The sequence below is a fragment of the Syngnathus leptorhynchus genome, chromosome 7, assembly GCF_054491065.1.
Source record: "Syngnathus leptorhynchus isolate UIUO chromosome 7, UIUO_Slep, whole genome shotgun sequence".
NCBI lineage: Eukaryota > Metazoa > Chordata > Actinopteri > Syngnathiformes > Syngnathidae > Syngnathus > Syngnathus leptorhynchus.
Window position 1 is genome coordinate 1,082,016 of NC_141201.1, and position 21,705 is coordinate 1,103,720.

The 21,705-nt window shown below is 49.2% G+C and overlaps 1 protein-coding gene across 1 annotated transcript in view; it reads left to right on the forward strand.

The window, feature by feature from the left end:
- The window catches only part of robo2 (roundabout, axon guidance receptor, homolog 2 (Drosophila)), a 149,427-nt gene that overhangs the window by 48,801 nt on the left and 78,921 nt on the right, over positions 1 to 21,705 (forward strand). Inside the window, exon 3 of the mRNA XM_085916553.1 lies at positions 12,765 to 13,091. Coding sequence (XP_085772679.1) covers positions 12,765 to 13,091 — 327 coding nt within the window. The remainder of the gene's footprint in view (positions 1 to 12,764; positions 13,092 to 21,705) is intronic.

Here is a 21,705-nt window from a genome sequence, read left to right on the forward strand (position 1 = left end):
TCCTATTTCATTGTCACTCAATCAAGATTTCAAGCACATTTAACTTGACTTGACTTGAGGTTGCTAGCAGAAAAAAAGCCCATTTTGATGAAATAAAAAGCAGCAAGTGCAGGTCCGTGTTTTCAAAAACAAGAGCAAAGGAAAAAATAATCAAACTCAAGTGCAGATATTTAAAAAAAAAAAAAAAAGACTACGTTGTAAATATTTTGTAGGAATAACAAGATGACAATTATTATTAATATTATTTATAAATTATTATTGTAATGATAAATAATAATACAAATAATATTGTCAATATTATTTTAAATAATAATGATTTTAATAATATATTATTTATATTATTAATATTAATATCATCGTTATTATGTGTGCTCCATAGTCTCATTAAAACTTGTTTAGACGAAAGCTCGCATCAGTCATGCCAGGATGGGAGGGAAAGATTCTCGGAGGAGCAGACGTCGCCGATATGGCGGCGCGGGTTAAAAATAAGACAGATTAAGACAACAAAGGCGGGAGAGAAGAGTCGTTTAGTCCTGCGTTAAAGCAGATTAGCGAATTAAAAAATGGCAAATCTTGATTGCTTTTCACTTTGATGTTTCGCCGAACCAACGAACGAGGAGGATAATCATCTTTGATGGAAGCCGAGCTAAGCTCGTCGTTCTTGACCTCATTCCGTCACTTGGCTGGCGCACATGAAAATGCAACATTGACTTTTTGTCTTCTTTTAACTGCCACTTGTTTTCTCATCAATAAATGGCGAGAGGAGCCGTCGCATTTTGCTTTGTGGATTATTTTCCCCATCACGCCAATTGCGCTACAGACCTGGAAACCATTTCTTTTTCCTCGTGAAAGAAGACGATTGAGTTTTTCTTTTGGGAGGTTGTGGCGATGCTTAAAATAGGAGTCAAAATGTGGTTTGCAGAAAAACAAAGCTGGCCAAATGATCTAGCAAACGTGGATGAATGCGGCTCATTTTAAGAGCCCAGGCAGCCCGGATGCAATCGATGGGCGATTTCCATCCATGCGCCTATTTGGCTCGTCATAAACTGGCAGGTGTGTTTGCGCCCGCCCGGGTGCCGATTCCGGTTGCGGCTCTGCTGGGACGGACGCAAGCAAAAGTGCTTGTTCAGCGCTCATTATTGCAGCAAATTGAAAAGGTCTCCTCCGTCTCCGCCGCCGCCGCCTGTTGTTCACCTTCAGCCCGGGTCGGGCCGGCTCGGCAGTAATTGCGTGGCTCTGACCCTCTTTTGCTATTTATCTAGTCACGGCGACCCGCTCTTAATCGGGCCGTCCCTCAGGTTGTAAAAGGCCGGGAGGTGGCCGGCCGCCTGGCGTGGCGGAGCGGCGATCAATATGCTGCTGCACTTAAGTGGATTTGCCGCTTATGAGGCAGCAATTAGAGCGCCGAGCGGCCGGCCCGAGGTGCCGCTGAGGGACGTCGCCCCGGCGACCCCGGCCGGCTTCATTAGAGGACGGCGAAACAAAAGCCAGCCTTTGACTTTGCCCATTGTTTTCAGTCGTTCGAGAGCAACGACGGGCTGCTTAATGCAAATGTGCTGACGCGGCCTTTTTCTGTTACGCTGCACGCGACAGCAATAAGCTGCCAGCAGAAGTCACAGTGTCCCCAGTTCAGCGTTGGATTGAAAGTGGGTCAGGGGGTACTCCATTTGGGCTCACCCGAGGCTCTAAATCACTTTCCACTTTGGGTGAAAGGCCCAGTCGTGAGGCTCCGATTGATTGGCAGGAAGGGGGCAGGGACAAAGCTGTCGGCGTTTACTGTAGGTCAGGGGTGTCAAAATATTTTTGTCGCGGGCCGCATCATAGTCATAGTTTGCCTCAAAGGGCCATTAAAGTTGTCAACCCAAATAAACGTATGAAGAAGCTACACAACAAACTGATGAATAAGTCGTTTTCAAAACAGAGACTTTTCGAATATTTAAAAATGTAAGATTAAAATCAAATCAAATATTGAAAAATACAAATTATTTTAAAGGATGGATGGTCATAAAAATTGCTAACAATATATCTCTATTTTATAAGTGAAGACAATTTGTAATTTTAGCATTGACACATGAAGTGAATGCAGAGTGGGCCACCTAAAATGATGCGGCAGGCCGTATCTGGCCCCCGGGCCTTGACTTTGACACCTGTGCTGTAGCTCATTCCCTCTTCACTCTTTTACATCCGGTCAATTCAAGTCTTCTTCTTGTCCGTAATGAAGTCGGCCGCTCCGGCGGAATGCGGCCCCGGTGGGTCATTTCACCGCCTTGATGGCGTCCGACCGCATCCGCAGACGATTCCCGGTGCGTTGCTTTGTAACTTTTTCCGCCTACTCAGTTGTTTAGTAGGCAAAATGAGTGAGCGGAGGCCGCGGTGCCCTGGTTGATGAGCTCTGCAAGTGTGCGTGTGTGTGTTGCCCAATGATAAGGACGGCGGCCAGATACTTGAGTGGCTGGCGTTCTCCCATTCCTCCATTGTTTATGGCGTCCCGTCACGGCCGCCGCCCGGCACCTCGCTATCGGTCCTGGGGAGGACGCTCGTGATGATTTTCGGGAAGAGGGAGTGCTGGAGGTCGGTTCGTTAGCGGAGGCCGGCAAAAAGTCTCTTTTTCAACTTAACGGGGAAAATTCCGGCCTTGACTTGAGGCAAACGCGGGGGAGGAAGTTCCCAGAAAATGTACGGCCCAGACAAAACATCCCATTAGCCTTTGGCGTGTGGCGTGGAAGGAATGCTACTTCTCAATGCCTCCTTGTAGATGTTGAGGAGGGATTCTTCATCCCAGCTGGTTCACATTTGCGCCAAGTCTTGCAGCTGGGCTGCCCACGGCCGTGTTTACATGTTGTTGTTTATTTTCAAGCAGGTCGACTTTGGTCCAGTGTTTGTCGTTGTTTTTGCACTTTGGTGGGAATCGTAAAAAAAAAAAAAAAAAACTTCCCTCTTTTTGTTGTGGTCTGACATGTAAGCATGAGGTTCGATGTTAGCATTCAGTCCGGCTTCTCCCTCCTCAAATCTCATCACATCCTTCATTTAGTCTCTTCAGCGTGTCTCGTCATATTCCCGCCGTAGTCATAAACAGAGAGAAAAAAAGAAGTCGATGAGTCCTGGCGGACGGCGTGGGTGGCGATGAAGCAGTGCGGCGATCCACCTTATTCCGTCCTGAGCGCAGATGATTTCCGTGGCTGGCGTTTGTCACGCGGCAGGATTAAAGTCTGCAAATGACACATTTCATACATCTGCAAAATGTTCCAAAGCTAAAAGTGGCGAAGGATGAGGCGGCGGCGCAGAGCACAGCTTAATCTGGCTCTTTGACACAGAGGCCCATTAACGGGAACCGGGCCGGCTGACAGGAGTGCTGACGGAGGAGGATCACGGGGAAGAATCATGCCCTGCTCGGGGAGCCCGGGCGGCAGGTAGGGCCCATTCCGCCCTCCCCAGGTGTCATTACGGGGGAGGGAGGGGCCGCTCCTGACGTCTACATTAATCACCCCCTGCGCACCCCCCTCGCCGACACGCAGCTCCTAATCACGGCCGCCCCGAGCCCGCCGGGGTGTACTCGGCCATGAAAGAGGATCCGGCTAAGAGCTCCCCAAATACCGCTCCCGTCTGATGGTGAGCGATACCGCCGACGCAACCTCTGACCTGCCGCGCAATTAAAAAGACTTTCCTGAGAGCCCAGGTTGGCTGCTCAGCACAGCAGCCGGGCCGCCGCCTTGCTGTTGTCGGACGAAAAAAAGCACACCGCTTTCAGGCCTTGTGGCCACAAACAAACACAGTGGAGCTCAGCCGCTGCTGCTTGACTCATTTTCACTTGTAAATGTGAAATTAATTATATATTAGTATATATTATGTAATATCTTATATTTCATTATATATTGATACATTTATGTATATATATATATATTATATTATATTTAATGGCGACGACCGGCGGACGGTTTGCCAGCTGTCACGAGGGCGACCGCCACGACGGCGCAGTTCTCCACAATTAGATTTTTTTTTTTTTCCGGCCGGCGGTTCAAAGATACACAAGCTGTCGTGAAAATGACGAGTCGGGAATCCTCGCATCTAGAAGCAGATGGGCCGAGGCCAACGATGCGGCGGTGATTTCATTCTTACTTTTTATGCGATTACAAACGCATCATTTAGGCACAAAGTGACAACGGCGCGTGTGTCGTGATCACTTCCCGATAAGAAATGACCCCCTTTGGGAATTGCCGCTTCATCTCATTGCCTGAAAAATGGCATTTGTCCGGCCGTGCTGAGGCGAACACCTCGATAGTTATCGGGCGCAAGTTGGCATTAAGACTCACCACATCTCATTTTTATGTCTTGAAGTTCTTGGCTTTTTTTTTTTTTTTTTTAATTAAAATAAATCCAGGGTGGCTGATATTTAAGAAGAGGTGAAATACATCAGGCGCCCATACGCTGATTGAAATGGCCGCATTAAAGGCGGCGCCGCCGCGAGGGAGAATTACACTCTCGTTTCTTTTCCGTCAGTGGAGCCGCGCCGGCCGTTGTTTATGTTAGAAGGCGGGCCTTTCGTCTTCCTAACTGACCTTTCTACAATCCCCCTCCCTTTTTCCATCAGCCACACTGATGAGACGTGATGGGCGATACGGCAAATGTCCTTACTGATGCCATGCCAAGTACAGAAAAAAAAAAAAAAATCAAGCTGATTTGCATGGAAAATCCTCCATGGCAAAGCAAGGCAGCTTTATTTATATTTCAGGCTTGTGAGTCTCTGCCCACCCCACAGAGAAAAAAAAAATGTAGCTACGCCCCTGGTGCTTTTGTTAAAACAAAACATTTCAAAGCATGTGAAGGCATGAATATTTTTTTTTTTCGCTCCGTTTTGGTGAATATTTGCATGCGGCTGGCTCACTGTCTCGATGGCTGAAAACGGGAGCAGACGGGAAAAGCGGCGAGCTTTGTAGGGCGAGCCGCGACACGCCGCCATGCAAACTTAACAGACGAATCCTCGCCAGAGGTGTTATTAAAGGCCACAGAAGTGGCTGTGGCTTTATTGAGAGGGGAAGATTTTCACAGCACGGCCCGCAGCAAAAAGTCCTCTTTGACTGCGGAGGGCTTTGTAAATCACAACACGGCCACATCTAAGCATCTCGCTGCTGCTACTGCTGCTGCTGCTTGTGATGCTTGGCGAGCTCTTATCTTTGACTGCTTTGACTCTTTCGTTCTAGGGGCACAGAAATGCCATTGAAATGGCCTCGTTTGTAATTAGCTAAATACCTGTGGGTTGGGGGGGGGGGGCAGGACACCTGCATGTTTGGAATTCACCTATTTGCGCCTTTATTCTGTTCGCCCTGAAAAAAAAAAATCACTAAGCAATGTTTACTTGTATTGTATGGAAGCGATAAAATGTAAAAACATTTCTTCCCTCATCCATTTTGGTGGTCTTTAAAGGCAAAATCCAATATGAGCTGAGCAAGGTCACCATGCAGTGATTTTTTTTCTTTTCTTTTTTTTTTTTTTGCATTCCAAAGCGCCCTCAGCACGATGCAGTGTATTTCTCCAGTAACTGCCAACGACAGTAGCAAAGCTTTTGCAAACGTCAAATTGAACATTTGTACCACATTTCTGTGGCCTGCTGTTCTTGATGGGAGGGGGAGTGGTGAGGGGGTGGTTGCTTGAATCACCAGTAGGGGGAGCTCATAGTTCACTAAGACGAGGAGGTTGCTGGGCAGACCACATGCATCCCATCCCAGCCCATCCCAGCCCTTCCCTTACCCCTCCCTCCTCCCCCCTCCCTCCCTCCCCTTTCCGTGAACCTCAACAGCTTGTGTCACAACTGCTGCCAGCCAAAAATCATCGTCATCATCATCTTCACTAGGAAAATAATCCAGCATTTGAATCTTAACGCATTGTTTGGTTATCGGAGGCAGCCTCAAATCATTTGATCATTAATAGCTCAAGATGTGCGCACGCAATGCAATTTAATGACTTGAGACCTCCTGAAGTTCTCAGTCAGGATCAAGCTCATTTCAATGCCCATTTGAGCAGAGTCTCGTCCGCGCGTGCTCATTACAAAAATGTAAATGATCATCAGTTCATCCAACACATCTCCATGCACAAAAGTGTCATTTTTCTCCTTTTCTTTGTTTACTACGTTCATCTGGCAGATTTTGTTTTGTTTGCGTCAACAATTGGTTTCGTTTAAAGCGACATACAACTTTTTTTTATCCGGACAGTGACAAAGTGGACTTTTGGTGTTGCTCGGAGCCAGCTCGCCCTTGCTCGTCCTGCTCCTGCTCCCGCTTCTGCTCCTGCTCCTGCGCGGGCGATGCTGGCTGCGCAAAGAGTGTGCGCGCTGCGTGCGTCCAAGAAGGAGGCGTCGGCGACGGCGGCGGCACACGACACGGGCAGGACCATGTTGTTGTTGTCCTCGCGCTTGTGAAGAGACTCCGTTCCATTCAACAGCCGTGCACGCCGCTCTTCTCGCCCCTAAACTTGTTTGGTTTTGTTGTGGGAATGTCGCGGTTGATGCGCGCCCCGCGCGTCACCGCAGCCGCCCAGCGACGTCTGACGACGGGACGCGCTTGAGGAGCCGAGCGGAGCCCCCCGACTGAAAGAAAGTGCGCAGGGGCCACGCTCGCCTTTTGGGAGGACTTTTTTCCTTGCTCCTCGGGGCTTGAGCAGGTCCCCCCCGTGGGTGTCGCGACAAGCAACGAGTGGACCAAGACGGGAGTGGAAGAAGAAGCCCGAGCAGCCGGGTGACCTACTTTTTCCGACCCCTCTTCATGGATCCTCTGCTTTTTGTGGACACAAAGTGCATTTTTGACAGTTTTTACGCAGAATAAATCTGCGCGTCTTGTTTTTTTGTTTTGGTTTTTTTTTTAATCTCCCCCGTTGTGTTGAATTGGAGGATTTGCGCGCCACTCGTGGATCTTTTAATATGCTAGAATGAGTCCACTCGCGTTCATCCTGCTGGCTGGATTATCGTGCTTTCAAGTTGATGGTAAATTGAAGACGTTTTTATCATTATTATTATTATTATTATTATTATATTTTTTCTTGCTTTTTTTTAATAGTCAGTTGAGCCCAAAAGTTGTCAATTGTTCCTTTGTAAAATGAACGCTCGAGTCACTGTATTTAAGATTTGGACCTTTTTGATTGCAATTGTTAGGCTGTTGTACGAATCTGACTGAACGGACCTTGAAAGTAATGGGGTTGAAATGCTAAATGTGTGCTGGAGGTGCTGATTGGTGATGAAATGCAACAGAAAGTCTTTTGAACCTGTTGTGGATGGCCGCCTCAATACATTTGGACTCTTCTAGATTTGATCTGGATTGAGTTTTGTGCATGGGCTCATGCTGGAATGAAGGCGCTGTCAATTGTTGCTGAGACTTTGACCTCAACGAGCTTGAAGGGAAAGAAAGTGTGACTCACGAGGAGCTTTCGCTGTATGTCGGACCTTGATCGCTGTCAACTGTTGCTGAGACGTTGACCTGGTTGAGATCGAAAGTGTGACTCATGAGGTTTCGCTCGATCCGGTCCACTTGCTCCTCGAGTTTTTCCATCTGTGAAATTCTTCTCACATTCAAATGAAAAAGTCATCTTGACATTGTCTTTGTCTCATGTCACCACGACATGATGGTGAAATGGAAGAGGAGCTTGTTAGGGCTTTGCTTCTCCTTCTGCTGATGTCATATCAAGTGAAGTGAATATTTGATTTTCCAATGCAAAAAGGCTCTTTGTGTCATTTTCCCCCGCGTGTCAATATGGCGGAATGACGGACTTGTTGACTTGCATATGATTCACACAAAAGTGTGACTCACGCAGGCTTCCTGAATGCTTTTATTTTTTTAAATTGCATTTTAAAGATTCACATTGAGTCAATGTTGTCATCTGCAGCACCTGCAGCTTTTGTTAGTACGTGTCAGCGCTTCATGCAAAGCGTTTTGTTGGGCGTTGTATGCAAAACCCGGCTTGCTTTTTTTTTTTTGCATTTAATGCTCACAGCTGCTTCTACACTCGTTTTTGTTCCCATCAAGGCGCACTAAGCAAAGTTTCAATCTGCTGTCTAGCGAGTCCTAAGAACTTCTCAATGTGGGTTCCTCATTGGAAAAATGGCTCTGACTATCCGGCACCTTCTCTTGGTGTCGGGCCAGCGGTTGCTAAGCAGTGGCTCCGTGGCATTGCCGCTCACGCCGGATCTCCCTAATCATAGGCTCCTTCCCCTCCCCTCTCCTCCCTCTTCCATCCTTTCTCCGAGGGGAGAAGAGGGGAGGGGCTTCCCCCCCTCTAAGAGTCCACTTAAGCAGACAAAAAAAGGCTCCGGAGTTGTATTCTCCGCCAACAAAGACGAGGCGTGTGAATGGCGCCGGGCGCTGTGATTAACGCGCGGGGCGAGAAAAGGTGAACGGGAGATGTTGCCGTGACCCGAGCGGGGGGGTGTGCATCTTAATTTAGTAAGGAGGGGCTTGGGGGGGGGGGCTTTGCTGGCAGATCACAGGGGTACAGTAGGAAAAGTGTTAATGCTGCGGCCACGCCCTTTCGACCGAGGCCCCGCCCCTCACTAATGCTGCAAACATGACTTGCATATTCCTTGTGCAAACCTGCGCTTTTCATATAAATGGCTGGATGGAGCCCACGGGGGCCCACGGCCCCTCCCTTCCTCTCGCTCACCGCCCTGGCGACCAGCCTCGTGGTTCGGCCGAGTCCAGAGAAACTCAAATCCTTAAGAAGGAAGGGCTCGCGGAATCAAATGTAATCATTGAGATGCAAGTCATCAACCCTCCTCATACATTTCTCATAAAATGGCAATTATGTTTCTGGGTCAATTTAACCCAGATTGTGTTTAATCATCCAATCAGGTCAGAAACAAATACAAGCAAAAATGTTCGATAAAATATCAAGGCCGCACAGGGCGAGCCGACATTTCCGCCGTGTCGCGCCTCCTCCATAAAACGAGTCCAAGTGAGAGTCGAGGCGGCGTGTCCCGCCGCGCCCCAAATGTGATGGTTCCGCATCAGTGGGCCGCGTTTGGAGCGCATTATTGTAATGGCGGCTCATTTGCCCGAATGGGGCCGCCGCGTAATGAGGAAGCTTCATCCCGGGATCCGCCGGAAAGACTCGTCTCCCCGCTGTCGGCCGCGCTCTCGTCAAGACCGCTCGTGTTTATTCTTTGATTAGTGTCAAAAAAGGGAGCAAAGAGGCGGGGAGGGCGGGAACGAGGCCAGGCGGGCCAGCCAAGAGTTACCAATCAGCCGGTCCTCGGGTGGGACGGACACGAGCGCTAACACGGAGGCCTGTCAGCTCCTATGACCTCGGTAGCCCACGGCAGGCCGGGCCTCGGGAATGACTTTGCCTTTTCCCTAAAGTGAAAGAAAGGGCAGAATGGTATCGGCTCTTTTTTTCCCCTCGCTTTGTCGAGCAAATGAAAGCGGGACGGGAGCACCTTTTCCACCGCTTTACCTTTGCTTTATTAAGCTGCAGTGAAGCATAGCCTTGACATTTTCACAACAGGGAAGAAAAGGCAAAAGCACCTCATGCCTTCATGCAGTTTCACTTGGCTTCTTACCTTTACTTGGAACTGAAAAGTTGATCAAAATACGATGACCCTTGTTTGCCCTAAATGTAAACATTTGCTAAGACATAGACATCGTTTAAGTCACAGACGAGTAAAAACTGTACAAATATCTTAATATGATGAGAATTGCAAGCAACTTCTCTATTTTTTAAAAGTGAAGACAATTTGTAATTTCATTATTGACACATGCTCAATTTGTCTTGGCGGGCCACATCAAATGACGTGGCTGGCCGTATCCGGCCCCCGGGCCTCGGGTTTGACACCCGCGGTTAATACTTTATTCCGCTTGACTTCCTTCCCCCTTAATATTTGGCTGCGTAGAGCAACGGGGACCCCCGCTAGGACAGCAGCGACCGAAACGGAGTTTCATCAAAGGAATGCTAATCGGAATGCTAATGCTAGGTGGGAGCCAGTGTGAAAGCGCTTCATTTGGACTCCAAATGTCTTCCGTCTTTGATGTTTTCCGCCCCTGAGGCAAAACACAAAACAACAGTGGAAAATAGCTTTGGCTCTCAAAGAAGCTGCAACTTTGCTTGGCGGCGCACGTATGCAGCCATCGGATCTCGCCGCCGCCGCCGCCGCCATGAGGGAGGAATTTAAACACGGCCGTGCACCTGTGCGACGAGAGGCCGCCGATGGGGGAGCACCGTGCCCTCACCTGTCTGTCGCACCTGCGCCGCCTACACAATGCATACCTGTCTATAGAAGACTAATCGGAATTGGGTCCAACGAATTGATGAAGAGGTGCTATCGCCCTATGTCAAGTGGCGCTTGGTGAGTAGCGTCTCGGTGAGCCAGTTGATTTAATGCATCTCCTGGCTCCTGCTCAGACTCTCGTTTGGATTAAAGCCTTAATGGCGCCCTTGAACGTTTCAACTGTGAAGTAGTTCCGCCGCCTTGCTTGTCGTGATTCCAGAATCGCAAGGCCGCACCTTAAAACAAATAGCGCACCACTTTGTTCTGTGCTTCTTTGGGTCGAAGGCCGGCTGCCAACTCATCAAATCGGACGGGGCAGGTGTTCTTCACGGACGTGCGGCGCTACGACGTTATGTACGCCGCGCCTCCCTATTAGTCACTCAGCAGAAATAAAGCGCACACATGTTCCCATTCAGCTCGGCCGGCGGGGACAATGCTCGAGGCTTGAGGAGCCCAAATCAATTGATGCCATTCAGCTCTTCTCAAAGCTTCTTCTCACACTTTCAAGTAGCCACACGCTCCAAAGTCGGGAGTTTTTGCGGTGTGTGATTTCTCCCATCGCATCTGTGTGAGCATGCACGGCGGCACCACAACACGGGAATGTCAACACTCTTTTGTTCCACACCGTTGCAGAAATTCACACGCTTGGACCTGGCAACGAAGCTTTAATGGAGCTTGTCAACGGTCCAAAACGTTTGCCACGGAATTCAAAAGCACGTTCACCTCATCGCTTCTACGTGGCACACCAAACAATGAATTTTGACGAGTCGGTCCTTCAATACGATCTCATTTTCAGTTTCTTGATGATGTTCCTGCCCAACAATCCTTGAGTCAGACGGAGCGAATTGCTTCAAAAGCAGCTCCCTGCTGAGAATAATGAGCGAAAGCCTGCTAATATGCAAGAATTGCTTTTCCACATGAATAGATTCCAAGAAAAAAAGCGCAAACAAAACACGTCGCAGAGGCGATACGTCGTGGCTAGAAATGCAACACACAGTTCATACGTGGCCGACAAGTCGGGAAGATGAATCTTGGGTTAGCGACCCGTTCGGCGTTCAAGCTTCCCGCCGGCTTGACTCCAAGACACGCGTGGTCAGAAACGTCATTCCTTGGCCGTCGCCGCTTCCGACGTGCGGAAGCTCATAATAGCTAAAGACCAAAACTTGTTTTTTTTTTTCCCCAGTTGTAGCTTTTGTAGTTCTTGGCGAAATGACAGCAGACTCCACAAGTCATTTCAAAGACGAAAGATAACGCTTCTGATTTCATGAGTTGCTTTGTGGCCTCCTGTTTACCTCGAGTGGTGGCTGTGAAACCTTTGCCAACATCGAGGTTTGAGCTTAGCGGTCCGGGCGGGGGGGGGGGGGGGGGGCTCTGTTTTGGTTGGAGCGCCTGGAGCCCGGTCAAGTGCACTCGCCTCAAACGCCGAGAGCACTTGATTACACAGCAGAGCCATGATCGCATTAAAAACAACGAACCCAGCGAGAGCGTTTCTTCAAATCAGAGCAGGACGGCGGAAGGGCAAAAGTGACCAGGCGGGCGCACGTCAATGACCAACTTTTGTACTGTGACATCTGCCGTCTGGCCCATTGGACAATTAAGAGCGACCGGCGCTGGCGGCACACCCGTCCCCAATCTCCGGGCGTGGAGCAATATTCCCTAGCCAAACTTCCTGGGCGTTGGTTGAAATATTTGATTGATGCCCGGTGGCAGCGGCGAGCTCTGTTCTCCTTGTCCGTCGTAGTCCCAGGCCCTCGTTTAGCAAGATAGCGGCCTGATTGCCAATCAATGGCTGGCAAATGGGAGGAATTAGCACAAATTAGGACTAGCTTGCGTTCACGGGTCAATATGGCACCTGCTTGATGGCGGAGTGGCCTTCGCCATTTAAATATGCCACGGCGTCCAGACTCGGACAGTTTTATCTTCGCCGCCAGACTCCCGCCTAATAAAATCGGGAGGAGGGCAAGGTTCGCCAACCCCCCGTGGGGGGGATTAGCATTTGACACGAGCCGAGACCCCCCAACATAAATATTCACATCACACACTGACGGTGTACTCAACAGTTTTGGACTTGTTTGCACATTTCTTTTGTGTACGGAGGAGCAGTGTGGGCACTTTTTTTTTTTTTTTATCTCTCCGTTAGCTGGTCACCCTTGGGTCCAATTATCCACAAGCTTGTGCCTGTAGCGTAGCGAAGAGCAGATGGTTGCTTTTTGTACGGGTTCAAATGCTGATTAAAGGACCTGCTATGTTTTTTTGTTTTTTTTTTGGAATGCATTGTCTCGTGTTGCTGAGTGAGCTGCAAAATGCAGTCCATATATTTTTGAAGGGCTAGCACCGCTTAAGTATCCTGAGACACTGTTAATATGCGTCGATAGGTGCTGCTGTTTTGGTCAGCAAGAGAGTTGACAGCGTTTGACTTTTTGCGAGACACCTTCGTGACCCCATCTGATGTTTACAGCGTAGGAACCGAACCCAGTTGTCATCATTAAATGCTCCCCCTCCCTCCCTCCCCTTGCTCTAGGATCCCGTCTGCGCCAGGAGGACTCGCCGCCCCGGATCGCCGAGCACCCCTCTGACCTGATCGTGTCCAAGGGCGAGCCGGCCACCCTCAACTGCAAGGCGGAGGGCCGGCCCACGCCCAGCGTGGAGTGGTACAAGGACGGCGAACGGGTGGAGACGGACAAGGACGACCCGCGCTCGCACCGCATGCTGCTGCCCAGCGGCTCGCTCTTCTTCCTGCGCATCGTGCACGGGAGGCGGAGCAAGCCCGACGAGGGCGCCTACGTCTGCGTGGCCCGCAACTACCTGGGCGAGGCCGTCAGCCGCAACGCCTCGCTGGAAGTGGCATGTGAGTTCAGACTTTTTTTTTTTTTGGTTGTCTTCACGTCCCGCTCTGCTCGGTTGATGAAATTGATCAGAAAGTTGAGCATTTTAGTTTCTGACAGGCGAGAAGGTCAAAACACGAGCAGTCTTTTGTTGGCAGGTCTGGACATAAATCTGTCGCTGGGATCAAAGTGGGAATGGATTTTTTTTTTTTTAAGCCGTGTTGTGTCGGTAGCAAGTTTCGGGCGAAAAAATGTGACCCTTGGATCAAATGACCTTTGAAGAAGAGCTTCAGGTGGTCTTCCAATGGCTTCACGGGACTTTGGATTGGAAACATAATTCCACTGCAATGTGTTTTTTTTTTTTTTTTTTCGTGTTCTGGCTGTACTTGTTGTTCTTTGTGCTCCTTAAAGCTCCTCCGCCGCCTCCAGTCCATCTTCGACTTCCCTTTAAGTGTATTTCCAGTTATTGCTGCCTTGAGCTCTGCAGGAAATTGGCTTATGTGTTTGGGAGAATATCGTGTGGGGGTGCCCACCTTTTGATCTAGTCCCCCTGCTTTCCCATGGGCCTTATAAGAAGCCCCCCCCCCCCAGGTGCAACACTGTGTGACAGCAGCTTGAGCTATTGATCGCTGTAAGAGGCGCTCTCCGGGTCTAAATGAAAACTCATAAAAAATAGATGGACTCGGTGGATTATTTGGAGTTTTACCTCCTCGCACACCTTCCTTTGATGCAACCTGCAGAAAGGAAGTGACTGTGCAGTGTTCGGCTAATAGCGTGCAAACAATTGGCTATTTTGGCTACATTTGAAGACTCGGCATTAAATAGAAAAGATCATTTTTCTTAGCCTCCAAAATGGAATGATCACACATTCTGCCGGCTCATTTTCAGGGCTCGGGGCTTTCTTGGTTTTCTCTTTCTAAGGGGGTGGGGGGTGTCTGCTGGTGGGAGGCTTAATCTCCCTGCCTTTGGCTTACCACGGTGATTAGCTTTATCAGGCCCTGACATCCCTCTAGTGATTGTAAAGCTCAAGCTAATGGCAGGAGAAAAAGCAACCTTGGAATCGCTATCTGTGTTGCAATGATTTTTGTGCTCGCCGCCCCGCCCCGCCCCCGCGGATGGGGCTACCTCGCCATCCCCGTGCACCCGTTCACGAGTGGCTGAGCATGAACCCCCGCTCAGATAATTGAATTGCGGCTCTAAAACGGATTGGAGTCCTGGCTGAAGGCCGGACGTCATCCCGGCCGTCCCGTCAACAACAACAATGTGGAGGAAAGAAAAGTTTCTCACAAATGGCCGAAACGGAACCCCAAATAGCAAAAGTGGGTCTTACTCAAGATGGACAAAATTTCATGGTGCGAAATGAACTCAAATGTTTCCTTTGTCGACTTGAAAAGACAAAAGCTTCCAAATTCATTTTATGGCGTGTCAGCAGTAGTCAGTGCCGTGCAAAAAAACATTTGCAGTGACAAGTACAACAATTATTCACACTTAAGCGTCGGGCGAGTATGTGTGGTTGAAAGTTTGAGCAAAACAACATGAGCCTCCAGTAAATTGGCTGTATGCTTTCCCAGATGGCTTCTTGACACTTTTTTTTTTTTGTCACGGCAAACAGGCCTACCAAAATTTGCTTCCGAGGCTGATTTGGTTTTTTCCCCCCTTTTCTCTCCCTCAAAAGACAAATAATCTCAGTGAGCCGCTTTTGTCATTTCAAGCTCTCCAAAAGTGGCCGAGAGTCGACGCGGCGCGATAGATCTGTCGCTTATAAGAAAGGATGTTGCCCCCCTTTTCTCTTTTCCCGACTGAACCGGGTCAATGAGCAGCTTCATAAATCATTGTGAAGCCCGTGTCAGGAACGCTAGCCGCGGCGCTGCTGAATAAATTGCTGGCGCGGCATATATAGCCAGCCACTGAGTGTGTGTGTGTGTGTGTGTGTGCGTATAGCCAAGTGTGACAGCGCTCACCTGGGGCGAGAGCATCGCCTGAAAAATGTTAATTGGTTGGGTGTCTTCAGGTAGCGGCGCACGCAAGCAGAAAGGTTGCGCTTGTAATTGTTTTAATGCCGCTTGAGCCCGGTGACACGCAAATGTTGAAACCCAAAAGTGCTCATTTGCAGGGCACATCAAGGCAATTAGTCGCCTTTAGTACCGTCTGCACAATGCAAATTCCATTTTCGAATTCAAAAAAGAATGTCACCAACTTTCTATGTATGGCTTGCGGTATTTCCAATCATAAAATGACCATCAAGGGGGCAATATTGTTGCAAAGGACTTTTTTTTTTGGCTTGTTTAAGTAAATAATAAATAATAATGATAATTATATAAATAATCAAATCATTTTGTGAGCAAGACATGTCTTTTTTTATTGCTTCAATAAATAATAATAATTAAATAAATCATGAAATAATTTTGGGATTTTTGGGCTTGCTTGATTAAACAAATAATAATAATTAAATAAATCATAAAATAAACAAGCTGATGACATTTTGGCCCGACTCAACAGATCTGGGCGAAGATCTACCGTTAACTTTTTTTTTTTTTTTGCCTCTGTTGCTCAAGGCCAAGTTAAGCGGCATCGTCGGCCAGCAAAAAGCCGCATGAGCCACAAAGCAGCCACTCGCATGTTACGGACATTTTTATGAAGACACCGGGGAACTGTATGGAGCTAAATATGCAAATGAAACAGATGCTTTTCCAAATGCTTCCTCAAATGGGATTGGTTGACTTTTTTTTTAACAAAGTCTCCTCTGATAGCACCTAATGTGCCGCTTCTCCAATTAAGTGGCGGGCTCGGTTTCATTCGACAGAGTAATTAGCCAGGAAATGGAGCAGAGGAGCAAACGCGTGGTGGAGGAAGGAAAAAGAGAAAGAGGAAGAAGGGTGGAGCGGCTCATAAAAAGAGGGAGCGACCCAGAGCAGGTGGGGAGGGAGCCAGGCGAACGCTCATTATGACTTTTCACAAATGAGACGGTGGCCGTGGCAGGCGCTCATCATCAACACACAAACAACCGAGATGGATGAGGAGGGGGGGGGAAAATCCCCACATGGAAGTCCTCGAGTCATAATGAAGGCAACAATCCAATCATTAGCGCACATTAATGACGCATGCTCCGGTTCGGATGTGAAATCAGAACATTGGCTTGGGTCTAATTGACATTTAAATGGAACTTTAGCAACACCTGCACAATCCAATCACCGTGAAAAAAAAAAAGTCAGCGTTGAATTCTTTTCTTTTTTTTCTCCCCCTTTTGTTAAACTTGCAGAAACGAGTGTAAGAGGAGGTTGAAATAAGCGTACCCCTGCCTGCCTGCCTGCCTGCCGGCCAGCAGACTGCACTCTAAATTATTGATACGTATCTGCGGGCTGATTATTGATCAAGTCCAAAGCACAGACTCGCTGCTGGGCTTCTGCTTTAATGGCTGGATTCCGCTTTGATTTCAGGTTTCATATCGATTGGTTTCATATCGGTGATTTATTCGAGCCTCTGTTTTTTTTTTCTGGGCTATGTACAGTTTCAGGCTGTTGTGGTACGGTTGTGTTTCTTTTTTTTTTTTTTTTTTGCAGAGGAAAGGGCTAGAGAACAAGTGAGTGGTGCTGTGACCTCTCAGGGGTGGCTTGGATTCTGTGACCCCTACAGAACCCTTTGCCCTCCCCTCTTCGCCCTCGGACCTTAATTCTTCAAGCCAGTTCACGCAAGTTCTCCCCTAAGGAGCCCTGAAAATGATAATCTGTCACCAGGAGCGCAGAGAAGGTGACTGCGTGACTGAGGACTGAAGTTCAGGTGGCCAACAATTTGGCTTTGAAGCGAGGATGATTGCAATTACGATGGATAGAGGGATGGATGGATGGATGGATGGTTGGATGGATTACAGTTGGCCGATGAATGAAATCTTAACCGTCGGGAGTTCTTGCATCACCGGATATGTTATGACTTAGCGATTTCTCCACAACACGGCGCGAGATTGCGCCCCTCTCCGATTACATTTTGCAGTAAGGGCCGCTGGTGGTCATGGACAGCTGCAGGCCAGCGTTTGAAACCCCATCCTTCCGTCTCTTCTCACTCCATCGCTCCTTCCCTCCCACCACATGAAAGCTATCCGCGCAGCATTTGATGGCGTTCAGAAAGCCGTGCTACCTTTGGCTCGACTCTTGTATTTGTCGGAAGTTCGGCTCACCTGGCATGTCAAAGAGTCAGTGGTGTTTATTTCAGCTTGTCAGCCTTCCGAGAGGGAAGGTCAATCCTGAAAGCTAAATCCAAATAAATAAATCAATAAATAAATAAATTCCCGAAAAGAAAAAATAAATAAAAATAAAAACAATAAACGGATGAATATAAATAAATAAATACAAAAATGGCAGACGGGATGCTGACACGCTTCACCTCATTGCCAGATAGGAGAGCGCACATCGGCCGTCGTCCTCGCACGGATCGCTTAAGCGGGGCCAAAGGCCAACTGAATGGAAATCAGAACAAGCCCATTCAAATGCAAAGCAGAATCTTATCTGGCCACCTCTGCTGCTGGCCTCCGCGCTCCACACCGACCGGGGCAGAGCTATTTGTGTAAGTTCCTCCTATGTTTCTCTTGAAGTCAGGTTGTGTTTGGAAAGATACCGCCGGCGGGAGATGGCTTCTCCTAATCTACAAGCAATGACGTCGCTTGCGCTTGCTAGTGATTTGTAAAAGCGTCGCCGCTAATGCACGCAATCAGCCGCTAACTTTTTCTAAGCGGCAGTGTGCCATTTGAAAGCTAAATGGCGCCGTTATTGGAAAAAATCAACCCCCGCGTGCGTCGTCGTAATGGAGCTGAAACAGAATGGCTTAATTGGCCGACGTATCCACGCCCATGCATTAACTGTGTCATTTGCATTTTTACTTCCCCCCCCTTTATAAAGGTCCCCCGGTGTGCATGTGAATTATAACTCTGACACTTCATGAATATCGATTTGGCGCCACCGCCGCTAAGTGGGAGGTTGCGGAAAATGTGGAAAATATGCCAAGCCGTTTACATTTGCAATTAATTGCAGGTTAGTTCATGCACCTGATGGGTTGACGCTTTAATGGACTATATTTCTTTGCTAGCCCGACATATCAAACGGGCCGATAATGATTCTGTGAATTATAAGCCAGTTCATCAACTATTATCAATCAAGTGGCGACTGGGCCAAGGCCGGGGTCTGCTCCGGCGCCCCGAAAGCCTGAACAGAAGACGAATGGACGGAAGGAAAGGTCAGACACGGTCCGACTCCCCGACATACGGAAGTTGTCGCCGTCATTTATCTCCGTCGATGACTCCGATGGATCCAGATATCCCACGTTTGGCCCCCGCTCCAGACGCGACCCCGCGACCGGTCATCGATTGACCATCGCTCGACCCCCGAGAAACCCAGAGAACGGCGGCGGCACCAACAATCGCCGCATCTCCGAGTGATTCCTCTTGTCAGAGCAAGAAAAGCGGCCATCGTTCAATATGGGGCCGGGGGGATACGTGGCATCTGTCATCGTGTTTGTTCCTTCACTTGTGCGCTTCTCTCGTGAATGCGGCAAACTCCGACATAAATCATTGTCAGTTTCACCTCATTTCCTGCTTTATGACAAATGGCCCCCGAAAGCTATGACGACTTCTGCCGCTCTTAACCCTTGCGACGCTGTCCCCGCGGCTTTATACATCACAATAGGCCTTCAGACGCTTCTCGGGGAAACCGGACCTTGGCTTAAGCCCCCTCCCCCTTTTGCCTCTCCCCTCCATCGCTTCCATCTCCTAAATCGTTGCCGCCTCATCGGGCGTCGACGATAACAATCGAAAATGGTCTCGGTGAAAACGAATCTAATCGCTAGCGAGAGCATTATTGAAAATGAAATTAGCGGACTTTTCTAATAAAAGCCCAATGTGCCGCTATAGGCTCGATAATGGACGTTGATGAGGGCAGCGGCGTTATTGAGAAGAGAAGAACAAAACCATTTGGGATTTCATTCATCTGAAATTCAATGCCGACCGGGGCGGAGTAATTAGGCAGCCGCTGGAAAGGTACTCGCCAAATGCTTTTATTCCTCCCATTATACAGAGCGCCATTTTATTTTATTTACAATTTTGGCCAATTGCTGCCAAATTTGAATCATAACAGATGAAACTATTGAAATGGAGTTATTCTTTGTACATATTTAAAAAAAGAAGCCTTCACTAAACCCATCATGTCAAAAAAAAAAGAGGCGCCCCTCACTTGTCAGGGCCCATTCAATTATGGTCCGAGCTTTCATTTCAGAACCCCCACGCCCCCCCACCAGTTTACAATTGCATCCGCGTGCCAGCAGCGGCAGCCCTCACACTCCGGCACCCACAGCGGGGGATTGTGGGCCGGGGAACGTGGCATCATTACCTTCTTGGAGTGGCAGCTGTTGAGCGCGGCCCACAGGCTGTCCCTCATCCATCCATCTATCCACCCGCCGGCCGCATATTTTATGAACTCGCTCAAGGGTGAACGAGATGTAGATGATGTTTGCGGGTTGTTTTTTTAAGACTGTGAGGTGACTTTTAGCTGTTAGCGTTAGCGCGGCGCGTGCCACCGAGCTCCCCGTTGCGCCGTGCCCCGTCTCATTAATCACACGAGGCCCGGCGCCGCCGACAGCCCCTGCAACCAGGTGGCTTGCCATTTCCTCGCGCTCCGGGAAGGCGTCATTATGTGGCGACAGGAAGAAGGCGGTGCGGCAATAACAGCTGCCAGTGGTCATCCCAAGCAACCCCCCCCCCCCCCCACCCCAACCTTCTCCCTGCCCCCTTAAGTCCACGTGTCCGCCCCACTACCCTACCAAGCGGTTTGGCTTCCCCTTGTCTGAGGTTCACAAGTTTTCAACTGAGGGGTCAAAGGTCGGTGAAGTCGCCTCAGCATCGCTCAGCAACGTCGCACGTCAGGAGAGCTGCTCGAGCATGACGGATGGAGGCAGACAGGCGAGGGGGGTGAGGGGAGGTGTCTGTGTGTGGAGGGGAGGGGGGGAGGCGCCACCTCCCACACTGTTTAACCATCCTCAGCTATATTCTCTCCATCCTCTAATTCAGTATCCGTTTTAATTCCGAGTGGTATTTGTTTGAAGGGGAGCTGGAAAGCTGTGGGCTGTTGCCACTGGTTCCACGGTCTAGTTGTGTCACCGACGTGTAGCTGCGCTGTCACTTGTCCCTAATTGGCCCAGATCGGCTCAAAGCTCACTGACCCGCCTCGTCTTTCCCAACGTGTGTCTTTGTGTGCCGAGACGAGACAACGCTCTCCACTAGTGGACGCTAAAGCCCTCTCAGGAGGCGGGGCAGTATGACAGTATGAGGATACAGTCAGTGGGCGGGGCTAGATCTAATCTCGATCGGAGACCCCATTGATCCGGCCCTCGCGGGTCGTCGCCGGGTCAGTACACCGAGTGACAATGACACGCTTCATCATACGGTACAAACCAATTGCGACACTTTCAAATGGCGTGACAGCGAGTATCAATCTGGAGCGAGGTATACATCACGCGCACCGTCGTCCATTAAAGCGGCGGCCGCCACCTCGTTTAGCCGCGCCGCAATCAATCCAAACGGGGCGGCCAAATGGAGAATCTATGATGTGCTCCGGGGGTGCTCGGCGATGGACCTTCCGGCGTTGCATCCTAATTGGATGGTGTGACCTTTCCCTGTTGTAATTTCCAAGGGGCTGATGCTCCGTGTGGGCGGGGCCACAGGGGTTCCAACACATTAGGAGGGCCTGATGGATGTTGGGGACCAACGGTTGCGGGTAGCAACATGTGAGGCGACAGCTGTTGACAGGGAAGGAATGTAATTGTCACCGCAGGCATCGCCCGCCACCGCGCATTCTCTAAATGAGTCTTGCCGGTTCCATGCTTTTATAAACACGCCTCCTAAAACTCAAAGCACATTAATTAGGCCTTGTAATTCCTTTTCCGAGAAATGAACCTTTTCAGGGCTTTTGCATTGTCAAGAATCAAAGAACAGGCAGCCTTGGAGGATAAATAATGTTGAACTCATTCAGCGCCATTGACGGAAATAGACGTCAAAGATATGAACTGACTTTGCCACCATTTTGGGAGATTTTTCAAAAGGTGCAATATATTGTGTGTGTCATGGTCAACACAAGATGGCAATATGTCGTGAAGTGCTGTGTCCGTGTGGATATGCCTGCAATAAATGTGGCGTGTTTGCCATTGCTGTGTTTATGCCTCCATTTTGGCTGTTATTGGGTTTTGCATTCATGGGGAACGCCGCTGGCTGGGAGAAATTCATTTCTTTGCATCAATATGAGCTCCATCGGGCTCTCCATCCAAATAGATTCGTTTGGAGCGCTTTTGACGGCGTACGGAGCCGGAACAAATGCCCGCATATTTATTTGGCTCGAGCCTGGCGTGCTAACGCTGCTTTGTATGACGAGAGGCGTTGTGACAGTTGGTGGAAATGTCAAGTAAGCACGTTGGAACCCCACTTGAGCCCCTTTAATGGTGGCCATCGTCGGCTTTAACGATCTTGGCGAAAAGTGTGAAAAGGGTCGCTGAGGGCTTGGACCTCCTTCGGAACAGGTGCGTTTTATTGCCGGCCGGGGCCGACGGGCGGCTCGTCGTCGCCCCCTCAGCTAACGAGGCATCGGGGGCCGGCTTTGTGATGGC